This window comes from Chelon labrosus (assembly GCF_963514085.1).
Source record: "Chelon labrosus genome assembly, chromosome: 7".
Lineage (NCBI taxonomy): Eukaryota > Metazoa > Chordata > Actinopteri > Mugiliformes > Mugilidae > Chelon > Chelon labrosus.
The window spans coordinates 7,492,488-7,509,484 of NC_140343.1; the positions used below are offsets into that span (position 1 = coordinate 7,492,488).

The following is a 16,997-nucleotide window of genomic DNA, read 5'->3' on the forward strand; positions in this document are numbered from 1 at the left end:
ATCAGAGAATGGACATGGGTCTTCTGAGGGTGTCCTGTGGTGTCTGGCAACAAAATGTTGTCAGTGGGGGGGCTCTGGGTCCTATGGGTTGAGGGGAGGGGCCTCATTGGGGCCTCAAAGCATTGCATTGTCACAAGATGGCCAATGCTATTTCCTTCTCCTGTTTGTGGTTTTAATGTTGTGGCTGTTTTGTGGCTGTTTTCTTTGCTTCTTCTTGTTTTTTATGCATGCTCAGTTTACCAACGCGTCCCAGCCATCTGGGTGGTATATTTAATGTGCCAGAAATTAAAGCATTCGTGCCCCTAGCCTATTTCTGAATAAGTGCTGTCTGTGTAAATGCCAAAAAGAAGACTCTGCTCTCAGGAGAGTGTGTTTTTCCTGAGATGAGTACCAAAGAATGAGCAGCACTGTTTTCTGAATGTGGCAAAGAAATGAAATGGTGGTGGTGTCACTGGAGGTCATAAGCAAGTTTCGTTTAATTCTAAATTATTATACCTTTTCTGTCAGCAATTGTCGGAGCTGATGCTGGAATTCCTACTGCAGAGAACCAGCCTGAATGTTGTCATTCTGATTCTGCATCTAGATACTGGAGAATTAAAAAAAATAGACTTTTTTTTCTTGTATGGTTTTCTCCTTTTTGCTGTTTTTACTAACTGTGTATGTCTTTGCGATACTGCTCATAGTGTGACAAACCATACAAGAATCAAATGTAAAAGTGGATCAGAGATTTAATGTCTTTAATGACAACTAAAGCAGTGTCTTTAAGTGAACAGCAGATGGCGCCAATAACATGAGCATTTCTGGCTGTTGTTTTTGGAGACAAGTAACCCAATTTCTTCCACATCCCTTGCAATTACCAATGCTAGATGACATTTTGGATGTGTCGCTATTAAAATACGTTTAAAAACTTATGATCTAATCAGACATTTAGTATATAATAGACCTTGGTTTTCTCCATATCTTCCAGCAAAGCGCAACTGCTTCAAATGCTTGTTATATTCAAGATTGTAAATTTAAAAGGTGAGAAATGACTAAAGCACGTTCAGTTTGAAAAAGGTGAATGTGTCATTAAAGTTGAAAAATGGAAAATTGTGAAATTCATTGTGGTTTTAGTGGGCAAATGAGGACTGACCTCAGTAAAATGGACTAACACTGCCTTTTTTTCCCGCACCAAGAAAGACTAGAACCATGTATCAGAAGTTGAAGTGAAGATGTCTTTGCATATACAGACTTATTATTTTCAGGATGTTGAAAACTTCAGGATTATTGAAGTACCAAAGTTATTTGTACATGTAATTTATTCTGGAAAATGTAATAATTTGCATGATAAACATGTATATGCAATCTTCTATCAGTGCAGCAGAATTTGTACGCGATAAGGGAAAACAATCCACAGTGTGTATCTGTACTGCAGTTAAGGACATGTTGACCTTCACTGCCAAACGAACCTAAACTCATAGCCCCTTGTGCCACATTACTATTCTCTACAGGTTGTGTGCATGTCGTCATCTGTGCACTGCCGGTGTTGGTATCAGCGCGCACGTTGCTCTGCCTGTTAGTTACTCCTCTCCTCGGATACCCCTCATCCTCGCCTCCTTCCTTCTGTTTTCCAGTGACCCATCTTTGTCCTCGGTTCGCTCTTCTTCCCTCTCATCCTTCGGTCCGTCTGAGGTGAGAGCAGGGGATCCATGGAGAGAGCTGTAAATGGCTGAGGACCTGTGCACCGGCTGGTTTCGTATCGTTGCAGGTACAATAGGTAAAACACCTTTTGTTTTTTTTGGCATCACAGCACCTGGCTTTGTTTAATGTCAGCCATTCACCTTCCCTTTTTATTTTGACCTTACTGTTTTGAGATTGCCATGATACGTGGATGTTTGTGTTTGTACGCTGTGGTTACATGTGCGCTATGCCGTACTGTTTGCCCTTTCATATCATACATCAGCAAACTGTCTGATACTGTCACTGAGTGAGAGAGAGAGGGAGAAAGAAATGCACTAGAAACTGGAAGGACAGGACAGGCTAGTGCACTAACGTTCATGCCGTTCAAGCACACACTCTGCATTTCGCTGAAGCTGCATTCACTGACACATTCACTCTTGCTGTCCTCTACTCTCCATACATAATCTATGTTGTAGTTATACATTTGACTCCGAGCCTCTTAGAGGTCAGAGGAGTATAACCAAAGTGACCAAAGACAATTAAATGGGTCTCGAGCCCACGAAATCACTGTACGTGACTGCTAATCTGCAAGGCTAGCCATACATCATTGTCAGTTTTCTTTAAGTGATGACAAAGACACGTTACTCTGAATTTGTATGTTTTAAGCATCTGCTTCCAGTTCAGGGGATATTATTAATGTCACATGACTTGCATCACATGACATACTGAAAATAACCACTGCAAAAATAGCTTTGGTTTTGGATTATTTTTAGTATTTCAGTGGGGTAAAATGCTACTCATAATTATTTGTTTGTGAGCTTGTGAGTAATGGAAATGGCCTTGCTTTTATATAGCGCTTTTCTACCTATTGGTACTCAAAGCGCTTTACAGTCAGAGACACATCTACCCATTCGCTCACACAAGCACACACACATTCACACACCAGTGCCACGCACTGGGAGCAACTGGGGGTTCAGTGTCTTGCTCAAGGACACTTCGACATGTGGCACATTCCGGGGATCGAACCGCTAACCCTCTGGTTCGTGGACAACCCGCTCTACCTACTGAGCCACAGTCGCCCCCAACTGTCCTGTAAGCAACCAGCCAACTTAAAAACCATTAATAGTAGCAGTACCAGTACAGTGGACAATTATACAGGCATCTTATGAAAGATTTGAAAAGTCTGGATTGGAACATGTAATGTTTGTTTATACTTAACATTCTCTGCAGATGTTTTCTGTGCAGCTGTGAATAAACCGATCAACCACAACATTAAAACCACTGACAGGAGAAGTGAATAACACTGACCATCTTGTGACAATTCAGTATTCTGCTGGGAAACTCTGGCATTCATGTGGATGTTACTTAGACATGTAGCACCCACCTAGACCAAATCAAGCACCGCCACCCGATAGCAGTGACACTCCTTGACGGCAGCAGCCATCCCTAGCAGGAAGAACAACTTAAAAAACATGAAGCCCAAGGTGTTGACCTGGCCTCCAAATTCACTAGATCCCAAACTGATCAAGTATCTGTGTGATGATCCACAGAGGCCCCTCCCCTCAACCCACAGGACCCAAAGCCCCCCACTAACAACATTCTGTTTCTCTGATGAGTCGCAACTGTTTTGGAGGCACAAGGGAGACCTACACAATATTAGGAAGGTGGTCATAATGTTATGCCTGATCGGTGTATATTGTTCTGACCAGGAAAACATCCAAACATGTTTTTTTTTTAAAAGAACATTTCCATTTAGTGATTTTAATCCAAACTATTTGGATGATCGACGCATGTCCTCAAGAAACCCAACAGGTTGCCTTTGTTTCAGCTTTGTTTTTCAATTGTGTATTTTTCTCTGTAGTGAATAACAACGCGTATGTATTTGCTCAGGTTGCTTAAAACCGAGCCCATGGCATAAGGCTTTATTTAGTAACCCCCCTCCCCTCTCTCTTACTCTTCTCTACACTCCGCTAGGTGGCATGATGGCACTCATCAGCTGCATAATCATTCAACACAGCCCTTAATTTTTTAAATAAATGGAGGCATAGCAGGCAAAACATACATGTATACTATATTTATGGTATTGAAGTATGATGAGCAAGGATCTCCAATATTCACACCTCCTCCTGGCACAGTGCTCAATAGCTGTCATTATTTGCAGTGAACACTAGATGGCAGTGCAGGAGAAGAGCTGTTTGTCCCACAGAAAAGACAAATGAGCCTGGGTGAAACAAGAGGAAGACAGAAAATGAATGGAAATAGAAATGTGAAAAAAAACAAAAAAAAAACAGAAGAGGAGTTAGATGTGAATACAAAAGAAGGGGAGGGAGCAGAAATAATCAAAAAGGGGAAACGGCAGGGGTGTCACCAAATGCAGCTGTAGAACAAGTTGGGAGATGAGATGAGGGGGATGTAAATTAAAGCTAGGGGCCTGATTGAAGGGTGGGGACCCGCTCTCTGGGGGCATCTGTTGTTTTTAAAAAACGGAGGAGCTCGGCATGAGCGACAGAAGGATGAAAGGAGGGAGGAGGCAGAATCAGAAGCGTGAAGACAGGCTGATAAAAATAACACAAAAAAGGGGAAATCGGCAAAGAAAAGGAAAGACATTTTGAGAGCTAGAAAGAGATTTGAAGAGGGGGAGACGGTGTCACAGGGTCTTAAGCATGACTTGAGAGGTTACAGGTGCCGGGCTGGCTCTGTTTCTAGCTGGACAAATGGATGGATTGATGGAAAAACAACACGTATCTGTGCCTCTGGAGGAAATCGGTCACTATTGACTATAGGATTTCACACACAATATGTAAAGCACATGTATGTAGTGTCCTCTGTGTCAACCCACAAACAACACAGGTTCTGCCTACTGCTGAGACTGACTATTTGGTCGACAATTTACTAGAATTTTCTTATATTATTTTTCATTTGATTGTCACAGCTGTAAGTGGTTGTTTATCTGAAAATATTTAAGGAATTGCACAAGAAAAGTAAGAGAACCAGAACTAAAGAGTAGCTCTTTTTATGTGTGCATGCAGATTTCTCCCAATTTTGATCAAGTTTATTTTTAAACAAATTTTAAATTTTACCTCTGCTCTTAAACCACTACTACAGCCAACAATAAATAAAGAAAATATATTGTACAACAGACACAAATCGCTTATTATTTTCACTCCCAGATTTTTATATTTCTCAGTTTTTTTTTTTTTTTTTAATTTCTCATTACACTTACTCTCAGTCTCCTAATGCTCTGTAGATTGGCCACATAAACATCCACCCCCCTCCCTCTACCTCCACTCTTTCATAGAAAGTCAATCAGCGCGCCCACATGAGCGCAGGCACACGCCCCTCTCTGGAGACTGCTCTGTCACCGGACCTTCCTGCTCGCCGGTCGCAGCTGTAGCCTGCGTCGCCTTTGACGTCACGCCGATCGATCCCGGGCCCGGTGCGGTGGGAAGGCACAGAGACAGAAAAAGGCAGCTGAGCGAAACAGACTGGCAGAGAGAGGGTGAGGGCAGGGTGGGAGGGAACCGAGCAGGAGGAGGAGAGAAGGAGAGGGCAGAGCGAAAGCATACAGATATTCGGTGGAAGGCGGGACACGGGGGGCAGGCACACACAAGCAGTTACTACAGAAATAGTCACTGAGCAGGACAGAGCAGGGCAAATATTTTTTGGAGAGGTGTGTTGTTATAGCGTTCACGTGTGTGTGTGCGCTTAACATGGCATGTCAACTTGCCTCACACCTACGCATTATTCTCTCTGCGACCAAATAATTCATTTCATTCACCAGTGAGTGGGCTCGGTGTACTGCATTGACATAAGGTAGGATGAAGGGGAGGGGTGTGAGTGTGTGTGTGTGTGTGTGTGTGTGTATTTACCACATTTGTGTGTCTTCTGTATTTACTCTGCGCGTGTCTATTTGATTTTTCAGCGCCTCTATTTGGATATGTAAACATGTATGTGTGTTTAATGTATGCACACTGTTATTTGTCAAGCAAGAGAGGTTTCTAATGGAGCGTTCTCTTGGGCCATAGTGTCAGGAGATTCAGCCTGTGAGCCATGTGACTCCGCAAAGAGCTGCAGGGATTGGCTGAGGCCATCTGTGACTTCAGCATACTGCCTCTGTCCCTCCTCAACAGTACCACCCCCCTCCCAAACACGCATACACGCTCCCTCTCTCTTGGTCTCTCCACCTCCCTTCTCTCTCTCTCTCTCTCTCTCTGTCTCCCTACCCTCTTTTATTTTTTTTCCTCCGGTTAGCTTTTTCCCCACCTCTCAGCATCCTCCGCTGTGTGTAGGTTAGAGCCGCAGTAGGAGCAGGAGCAGGAGCAGGAGCAGGAGCAGTAGCAGCATCCATGGCTTAAGCCCGAGCTCTGATCGACAGCTAGCCTGGCCCCTACCCCTCCTCTATCCTCTCTCTCTCTTTTTCTATCTCTCTCTGTATCTCTCTTTCCCTCCTGGGCTATCTGACAGGCGACGTCTGGGGGTGCTTTAGGCTCACAGTTAGCCAGGGCGTTAGCCACAAGCACACAGCTGCTCTGCTGCCCATTAATTCTACTGTATATCTGTAACCGGGAGCTTCTTCTCTTCTCCCCCCTCCCAACGCCTCCTGTTTTCATTTCAGGCTCCTTGGAGATAGAGGAATGCAAATCTGCAACCATGATGGAAGGTAAGATGATTTTTTTTATTGCAACGCTGTCTCCGTTTTCTTTTGTATTTCAGGGTAATCCTCCTTAATGTCCTTGTCCTGCAGTGCTACATCTGCTGGCAAGCATGTATGTTTGTGTGTGTGCGTCTTTGAAGAGGTTCAAATGTCATAAGCTGCACTGCTATTTTGAGTGCATGCGTTTTGGTGACTGTTATTCTTAGGAAAAGGGCACAGCCACTGAATGTCTACCACAGAGGCACAATGGCGAGGCTAATTGAAGCGTGTGTACCTTTGTGAGTGTGCGTGCATTTGTCTCAGCACCCCCCCCAACCCCCTTTTTCCCGCTTCCCATCGTAAAGGATTATTTGGATTTATTGTGCAGGACGGCTTATGTGCCCAGCTGGGTCACTTGTATAAATTCTCTTTGTATGGTGTGCTCTGATGCACATGCACACGTTCACCGCGCTGTATGACTTTGCTGTGTGCTCACACCACATTGCTGTTTAACCCAGCACCCGCATGTGGATTGCGTGTCTATTTGGGGGAGTGCGTGCGCACGTTTGTACCCAACCATAGTTGAACAGATCCAACTCTGTGGGGTTGAACGTAGTGATTAAAAAATAGGATTGCCAATTGTTTTAGTATCATGTCCCTTTAATTGATGACATCATCAGGGGAAGGCCAGCTCTGCAGCTGGCACACCAAACCCTCCATCCATCTGTTTCATAAGATGGCTTTTATTTCCTATCCTGTATGTTGTCGTTTATGCTCTCAAAAGAACCTGACTATCGTTTGAATCAACCTTGAATTATGTAAGATTTGAGAGGCAATGTTTTGGGGCAGCACATGTAGAAAAATGTGAATCATAGCTGCATATACTGTATAGGTGAAAAAAATAATCATTATATTGTGGAGTGTATCTTGGAGAAGACGATGGCTAAGCCAATTGATTCCAGAGGATTTAGTACTTTACCTCAATGCCAGTGTTTCTGCTGCCAGTGAAGACATTTATTAGCATGTTGTCTGGCTGTGTGTGCTGTCTGTCACTGTTTGGGCATGAGTGGATAGTGTTGCTGTGTAGAAGCACATGTGCAGAATTTCAGGGATATGTTTCCACTAATTTTGACTTAATACTGAGTTGTGTTTCTCAGCTACATGTAATTCCCAATCCTTGACCCCTTTTTTCTGTTTTGGATATACATAGTTTACAGAAGTGGCACCAAATACATTGTGTGTAATGAATGGTAGTGTAGATCTGTTGGACTTACGATCAGATTTACTTTTGCTGAATGTGTGTCGGTTTGATTTTCTTTGATTACCAGAACTCTATGTGCAGTCAGTATACCTTAGATCTAAAACAGACCGGCTGAAACAAAATGTGCTTCACTTGAATGTTTGGTAGTGGTGTATTGCCATCATTAAAGGCCAAGGCTAAACCAGACCTCATAGCATGGAGCAGATTGTAAAGACAGCTATCATCACCAGCATCTCTGATTGCCACAGATGTCATCATACACATGATGAACTGCTCAGTAGGATGTGATTTCAAAGGCTACACCCTTTCTGTCCTGCAAGCATTGGTGCTGAGCTGTGTCACCCTCACATCGTACAATAGAGTCTAATAAGTTCATGCTGTCTGTGCTGTAATATACATTCAGTTGCCAGTTAATTAGGTACAACCTTCATGAACGTGATAGTACATTAAGATCAGCTCAGTCTTCCAAAAATATCTCATGATACCATCTTATGCTCAGTGTTGGACCACAATACAAAATCAAAGCACAGTTGTGAATTTTACATCTAGAAAATAATAAGCTAACTTATTATTCCTCCTCCCCTGCATGTGCAGTGTCCTGTCACCGGCTGCATGTCTCACGAGCCAAGCTGTTGGGTAACAGTTGCAAAAGGGGAAAAAGAAAATGGACCATCTGCAAAGCACTTCCCTCCCATTAGCATGGCTAGCACAGGCTTAACGTGGACTGTGCGAGGGCAGGATTACAGTCAGGTGTTAAAATTGGATGCTAATCCTTGTTAGCTCTGCTTTTTAAAGCCCGATGCCATGGCGAGCTTGATTGACCCTGAGTAACACACTGGGTAGAAAAGGTGGGGTGGTTACTCAATAGTAAATCACAGTGGAAGGAAATTGTTTAATAGCTTGTGCTCATATTAACCATGGGAACCGCCTTCCTTTAGACACAGTAGGATAGAAGGAATGGATGTTGTGGAGCAGCTGTGCAACAATGACAAAATAATGCTACCTCTAGAAAATAATTGTTCTTTTTCAACTTGGGATTCTTAATAATAAAACTGGAGATCGAGGGTATCAGCTGTATGAAGAAAGCTCAAATATCCTCAATGCGATAGTGAAGTTTTATACATTAAAATTCCTTGTAAGAACAGATGCCCGTGGTTTCATCTAGCTGTAAAGTGACATAATACCTTGGAAAGCCAGTTGGATAATTACCAGGAAATTTGCTGTGACTATTCTTGTTCTACGGAGGATCAAATCAAACACTTTTACTGACGGTTTGACCTTTCGTCTAGTGCTAACACAAAGTCAACACTTCCACTTTTTGATATTCAAAGGACATCAGAATTGAATAGCTGACATTTTCCCATGCTCTCTAGAGCCCAAACAGTTTACATTGTGGAAACATAATCCTCCATCGCCCCAGGCTATTTTCTACAATTTGCAAACCATGTATCATACTGGTAGATTGTTATACAAATTGCTGGTTGTGTTAATGACCCCATGGTATTTCCTGTGGCACCATCCTAAGGAAAAAGTAAAGATCGTAGTCACAGCACTGATGAGGCCCTAAGATAAGCAGTAGGTTGTCAGAATGTTTTTGACAGTGATAATGATTTTTGTGGATTGTAATGAACAGTGTAGCCTGTCATGGACACTAGCTGTGGTTCAGACACATAGTCTTTTAATCCTGGTTACTAACAGTAGGAATTAGACTCAAATAGGAGGGGGGCAGTATTTAAAGCTTCCCTGGCTGAAACTTGGATAAACCATTGACTGGAATGTTGCAGAACAGATGGCCATATGCTGGGCTCTGCTTTATTCCTTCAATGGCCTGATATTATCTGATCAAAATCACATCGGTAAGATTATATTGGTTTTGCTATAATACAGTTAAACCAAACTAAGTTTGTGTCAGCTCAAGGCATACAAGCTTGTTGGGTCATAGCCACTGACTTGTCAGAAGGATCTCAGCATAAAACATCACAGTTGAGTTGTAATGAAAGCATCATGACATTGCTGCTGACAGCCTTGGGGATTAAGCAGTGTGTGGGTGTTGTTTTTCCGGGTCTAATGGCTGCACTTGGGCTGCAGCTTAACATTAACCCTCCATTATTATCTACATTCTCACAACAGGCTTCTATTGATAATGAACGTCAGACGTGTTGACAGAGGTTTTTCAGATTGTTAGCTATTCATGTGAGAACAGCATCATACTGACTTCTTGGAGCAGATTACATTTTCTATCACAACTATTTTGAGGCCTAAAGGCATCAACAGAAATATTAAGGATTGAAGCTTCTTAGCCAAGTGGAATTAGGTGTCTGCCACACAAAGTTACTCGAACACAATTGATACAATTACTTTAGTGCAGTGCCTTCGCTGTCACGCTTCGTCACAGCACCTGTTAGTGGGCGAGATACAATAGGCAGTAAGCGAATATTTTGTCCTCAAAGTTGATGTGTTAGAAGCAGGAAAACTGGGCAAGCGTGAGGGTTTGAGCGAGTTTGACAAGGGCCAAAATGTGATGGCTATACGACTGGGTTGTGATTATCTCCAACACTGCAGCTCTTGTGGAGCGTCCCTGGTCTGTAGTGTCAGTATCTATCAAAAGTGGTCCAAGGAAGGAACAGTGGTGAACCGGCGACAAGGTCATGGTTGGCCAAGGCTCTTTGATGCATGTGGGGAGTGAAGGCTGGCCCGTATGGTCCGATCCAACAGACGAGCTCCTGTAGCTCATATTGCTGAAGAAATTAATGCTGACTCTGATTGAAAGTTGTTGAATATGCAGTGCATCACAGTTTGCATAACCGCAGACCAGTCAGGGTGCCCATGCCGACCTCTGTCCTGTCCTGTATATCAGTGGATGGCTGGGTGCGTGTGCGTCACTCACTTGGGGGAACACATGACACCAGGATGAACTATGGGAAGAAGGCAAGCCTGCGGAGGCTGTGTGATACTTAGGGCAATGTTCTGCTGGGAAACCTTGGGTCCTGCCATTCATGTGGATGTTACTTGGACACGTATCACCTACCTAAGCGTTGTTGCAGACCATGTACACGCTTTCATGGAAACAGTATTCCCTGAATGTTGTGGCCTCTTTCAGCAGGATAATGCACCCTGGCACAAAGCAAAAATGGTTCAGGAATGGTTTGAGTAGCACAACAACAAGTTTGAGGTGTTAACTTGGCCTCCGAATTCCTTAGATCGCAATCCATTCGAGCATCTGTGGGACGTGCTGAACAAACAAGTCCATTCTATGGAGGCCCCACCTCGTAACCTACAGGACTTACAGGATATGCTGCTAACATCTTGGTGACAGATACCACTGCACGCCTTTAGGGGTATGAAACCAAGTACCTTACAAACATCAAGAATTCCTTCCTTTCTCTTCGTTCCTTTCCTCTCGATCATTGCAGGTCATTCTCTATCACAGCCATAGTTTCTGTCCATATTTCTCCTGGTATCACTTCAATCTTCCATAGACCAAACCGTGATCACACAGGCTCCTTAAATGGCACATAAAGGCTTCATACATACTTGCATACAGGCGTTGCAAGTTAAGATTATTGCAATTTAAAGAGGAAAAAAAATGGGCCATTGTTCACGGGTGGGGTGTGGGACAATATTTGCAATTCAGGAACTTGTAGTTCCTTCTTGGTGATTAGTAGGACATTTTATATATGCAGGTCCACCAAGATATAAAATACCGGAGACAGAAGCAGATAACGTGATAAGAGCAATCTCGCTAGGCCTGTTGATAACTAAGAAAGTCGTATGTACTGAGTAAACGGCTTTCCTCTGAACACACCTATAAGCACCCATGAGCCCATGTTTATGCAAGACGCTGTGTCACAATTGAAATATGTACAGAGGATGGGGAGGTGACAGGCTACCACTGACGTCAGGTGGTAAGTCTGAGTCACTGGCTTTTCCTAATAATAACACACGTGTGTGCAAGGATGCTAACATGACTGTTACGATAAAACAAATGCTGGCATATGCATGTGCAGTTGTTGTTTTTTGTGTGTGCTTTTTCCCCACAAAGTGTGGCAGACACAGAGGAAAGCTCATCGTTGAAGGTGTCACAGTAGAATAGGTCCATTGTGGCTGTGCTCGACAATAAGTTTGACAGAGACCCAAATGAACTTTCCCACAACAAAGACATGCAGGGGCTGAGATTCGGGAGGAGGAGGAGCTGAAGGGGGAAGCAGTCAAAATGAATCCGCTTGTCCCTGTTCACGCTCCTCATAACACCACATGCATTCATAGGCACATCATCTTCACAACAGCCAGTCCAGAATCTATCATGTTCTCCATGCAGGCACACCCAATCTCTCTCTCTCTCTCTCTCTCTGTCCCTCTCACACACACACACACACTCACACACTCACACACTCAGACAAGCTTATATAATGATGCCCAAGATCCAGAGCCAGATAAACAGACATGTTTGTGTAATCCAGTGGCAGCTGGGGAAGATGAGGTTCTCTTACAGCGTAATCAAAATGTTTCCTTGAATGACGTATCAGATGTAAAAAAAAAAAAAAAAAAAAATGTGTTGATCAGAAATATCATCAGACTAAAACTGCTTTTATTTGTACATTAGGCAAAATCAAGCTTTAGCACTCAAAGATAAAAATTTAGCTGACAGTTTTCCATGAATAAATGATGTTTTCCTTGCAGTAGTTGCTTCTCACCTCCCCGTCAGTGCTGCACTAGTTCATTTAAATCGAGTCGTTGCACATGGCACATTACAAACTAACAGGATGGAGCGCAGACTGTTAACCAACACACTTCTGATGCCGTTTTCAGCCTGACAGGGCCCACACACAGATTAGAGGAACCTGCTGTCAAAACAGTAGGTGATTTGCTTTCATAGGTGTGCGGTCTAATTTAATCAGTGCTTCTATTTTTGTCATAGACACCCGCGTAGCGTTGTATCTGTTGCAGCGCGAATGCCATCTTGTGACGGCGTCGCGGGTGTGTTTGTGTCGTAGTTTTTGACGAGGAAGGGACCTCGAGAAACCGCTGGTGAATCCATCAACAAGCAGAGTTGAGGCAAGAGCTAATAAATGCAGTTCAGTGTCCCCTGATGGTCTTTAGTCAGCTGTGTTGCTGGTGGGACAAAGTTTGCTGAATGGAAGGATATGCTGTTTGTTTTGGTGTTTTGTTATCTGTGCAAAAGGTTGTCGCGCTATAGGGTTTTATCAGATATAAGTCCTTTTGAATCCTTTACTGAATCTCGTTAAGTTTAGCTTTTATCATCCACTAGTGCCTAAGGGAGAGATATAGATATAATCTGCTGGGATCCACTGGTGTTGATCCAGAAATGCTGCAGTTTTTCAACATTACCGCAAAGTTCGTTGATATTGATTTTTCTGAAAAACGGAGACAGCTGACATTACTTTTCCATTTGACTTTTTACAAATGACTCGATACGATTAATAGAGGTCCTGCTTCACTACGATGATGTTAACAAGCTCAAAATATGTATGTGATGCATACAGACTTTACCTCTACAGACTCTGCTTCCATATCATTCATGTCAGTGCTGCTCCATCCACATCATTGCACCTTATCTTTTATCTTTCCTATGTACATAATGTGTTTTTACTAATATTTCTTGTACATTTGTACATATGCAAATCTAAATTTTTTGCTTATACCATTTTATTTTATTTTTTTCACAAGTTCTTTTTATTGTTTTTTAAGCAAAAAAAATAATACACAGATAAATTAAGGAATTAAGAGAAATAAAAACACGCATATTACAAGATCATAGCAAGACAACTGCTATGAGGTACCATAGTTCCATTTTGGCCGCCTGATCTGTGGGCTTTACTAACTGTTGGGATGCCAAGGGCAGCATTGGAACCGTCAAGGGTCAGTTAAAACATTAGGTCTTTGAAAATAGGCAAGCAATGGTCCCCATATCCTATAGAACTTTTGTTCTGACCTACGAATAGAGTAGCGTATTTTCTCTAGCCTTAGGCAAGACATGAGATCCTGCAACCACTGGGAGGGTGTGGGAAGGGAAAACCTAGGGGAAGCGCCAAAAAGGGCTAAGAGTGGATGAGGTTCTATGACAGTGTCTAGGGTCAGTGAGAGGTATTTAATTTATTTGATCTATTTATGTTTTATTTATTTATTTATTTTAACTCTTACACCTATTTTTCTTTTTACTAGTGATTTTCAAAAGGGTTTTTTATGTGCAACTGAGCTACTGTGACCAAGCAGTTTCTCTCAATAAATTCTAGTCTGTATCTAATAAACTCCTTTGTGACCCGAACACCACGGATTACAAGGTCTCCCTGTATCTCCCCCGCAGACCCGAAATGCTGCTTTCATAATAGTGTATATTTTAAAGCAGTTGAACAGGGAGCAATCCACAAGACTCTATTAGGGGAGAGATGCTAACAGAAAGAAGCTGACACAAGCTGAGAGAGAGAGAATGCTGAGATTATGCTTTGACGCAATTTCCAGGAAGGAGCAGGTAAACAAAATGAGGGGTGGTCGAGATGGGGGAGGAGATCAGCTAACACAAATGTCCAAGTAGGACAGAACATGAAAACAGACGAGGTACACAGAGAGCAGTAATCTGTGTCAGAGCCTCGGAGGGGGAGCGGCGGACAAATGGATACAGAGGGAGGGAGGGAGGACGCCAGGCTTGTCATGAAAGACCGTTATTTTGGTTGAGTCACTCACAACATTCACGGCATTCTGCAAATCTGACAAGCTCCCGTGGCGGAACGGAGATTTAGAAATTAAAAGGAAAAGGGATGCCCCGTACATCTTTTACATTTTTTTCATTTAAGCTTTTGTCTATTTAGATCCCAGCCTTGTTTCAAGATGGCAGCTTCACTCGTCTCCTCGTTTCTGTCATCACTCCATCTTCCCACAACTAAGTCACGGTTCATTTTTGGACGCACCATTAAGCCCATGCCAGCTGATACATGTCCTTAATAAACCCTTTCATTGTGATTTAATGCCCCTAATTTAGTGATGACTTTTTTTTTAACTCAAACACATTAGCGCTTTAACAGTGGCAGCCATAACTCTCGTGGCATTTCTCTCTGCATCTGCTCCCTTGAAACATCCTTCACTTCTTTCTTCCCCAGGTGTCTCTCATTGCGCCTCTCGTCGTGCAAATGGTTCTCTAGTGCATTCCTGCATGCTCTTTCATGTTATTGAAGACAGAGGGAATAGGCATGGTGGCAGGGAACCCCTCGGGGAACTTGGATTTATTTGCCGATACAATATTAATGTGCTTCTCTGCGTAATGTATTCATCTCCCAGGCTGACTCTTAGTGCCTGGCTCGATCTCTTAACTTTGCTTAATTAATAAATCAACATGAAATCTTATTGCAGCTGAACTGATTGAATTTGTGAGGCTTTCTCTTCCCCGTTTGTGACATCCGCGCACATTATTTTTACTCGTGCGCTGAAGAGATTTGTTGTTGTGTCTCTCGGAGTACCCACTTACCCTCTGCTTGCGTCACCCACTGCAATTAGTGATTTCCTTAGTTTCCCACAATGCCTTTCAACAAGCCAGAGGGAAGTGACATGCACTTGTTCGGTATTGTGTAGTAACGGGGGCAGATTAAATGAAAGCTGATGTCGTATAAAGCATGATGCAGTGTACTTTTGCTTTATTTATAATTATGCTGATGTTTTTGTTTTTATTTTGCATCTTCAACATTGTTGTTTGCCCAACTACCTGCAGGACTTAAATATATGGGGTAAAAAACTCACCATGAAACACTGCAGACAATAGTTTTTTGATGTTCCTTTGTAGGCTTCAGTTTTCATGTCCCTGCTTCCTCCTTCCATTTTATACATTTCTCCTTTCGGCGCTGGCTTTATTATTAGAAAAAGTGCTGTGAAAAAGTTTTTTTTTTTGTTTTGTTTTCGTCCATCTACGTGTGACAAATCCCATCTATGCCGTAACTGTGGACTTGTCTGGGTCCAGCGCTGCATGTGTGTGGCTACAAGCCAGACCAGTGCAAACAGATGTCAGTTTCAATCAGCTGAGGGTGCACTAGCGCAGTGACGCAGGGACACGGCTACAGGAAGAGATTAGCAGCGTTTAGATTGTTACTACACGGGTGAGGGGTGTTGTGATGAGGGAGCGATTGAAAGGTTGGGGCGGGGATGTAGGGATTGAGGGTAAGAGAAGTATAATTCGCGAGGGGGATAAATGTAGTGTTTGAAGGATGTGATTAAAATGAGGAAAAACTGCGTGTGTAGCAGTGTCTCACCAGCTGTGTATGACATGTTTTCAGGCTTGTTCTGTTTGCTCGGTATGTTTCTGTTTGTGTACCATGACTGTTTCCTCTGTGTACATTAGGCTTTCGGCCTGGTTTACATCCAGGCTTGTGCTAAAGAGAAGGGGGGGAACTGCATAGCCACTTCATTCATTCTTGCAGGCAAGGGTATTTTTACTACAACTTACATACACCAATCAGGCATAACATTATGACCTTCCTAATATTGTGTAGGTCTCCCTTGTGTCTCCAAAACAGTTGTGACTCATCAGGGCATGGGCCTTCTGAAGTGTCCTGTGGCGTCTGGCTCCAGGATGTTGAAGTGGGGGCCTTTGGGTCCTATGGGTTGAGGGGAGAGGCCTCTAAGGGCACACTTGATCAGTTTGAGATCTAGCGAATTTGGAGACCAGGTCAACATCTTGTGCTGTTCTTCATGTTTTCTGAGGGTGTTCTGTGGTGTCTGGCAACAGGATGTTGTTAGTGGGGGTCCTCTGTGGATCATCCCACAGATACTTCATCAGTTTGGGATCTAGTGAATTTTGAGGCCAGGTCAACACCTTGTGTTATTTTGAGTTGTTCCTAAACTGTTTTTGTGTGTGTCTGTGTCAGGCTGCATCCTGCTGGGGATGCTGCCATCAAGGAGTGTCATTGCTATTGCGTGCCTGGTCTGGTCTAGGTGGGTGCTACATGTCTAAGTATCCACATGAATGTCGAGTCCAAAAGTTTCCCAGCAGAACATTGTGTTGTCACCAGATGGTCAATGTTATTTACTTCCCCTGTCAGTGGTTTTAATGTTGTGGCTGATCTGTGTATGTGCACCTCTTTTTGTGATAACTGGTTGATTAAATGTTTATGCAAACCTGAGGCTCATGTTGCCGCCCTATAAAATGAAGGAGTCATTGTTGTTGGCACTTAAGATATCAGTATGCATCCCTTAGTCCTCTGTCTCTATGCTTTTATCTAAGAATACTAAGCAGCTATCCTCAGTGCGCGTAGGAGGGAGGGAGCAGTTGTGAGTGACAAAGTTTGCTGTGCCTGAATCTGCACTGCCTCAGACACAACAAATGCTACTAGTCAGACAGTCGGAGACCTCAGTGTTGCTGATCTGAATCAGTGTCGCTACGTTTTTATTCCCCAGTATTGTATAACATTGTTAAACGATTTCCTGTCAACATATTTGTCT

General features: G+C 43.1%; 1 protein-coding gene across 1 annotated transcript in view; it reads left to right on the forward strand.

The window, feature by feature from the left end:
• Nucleotides 1-1,517: 1,517 nt before the first annotated feature.
• Nucleotides 1,518-16,997, forward strand: part of sgip1a (SH3GL interacting endocytic adaptor 1a) — a 63,253-nt gene continuing 47,773 nt past the window's right edge. Inside the window, exons 1-2 of the mRNA XM_084548765.1 lie at nucleotides 1,518-1,756; nucleotides 6,275-6,319. Coding sequence (XP_084404891.1) covers nucleotides 1,705-1,756; nucleotides 6,275-6,319 — 97 coding nt within the window. The 5' untranslated portion in view covers nucleotides 1,518-1,704. The remainder of the gene's footprint in view (nucleotides 1,757-6,274; nucleotides 6,320-16,997) is intronic.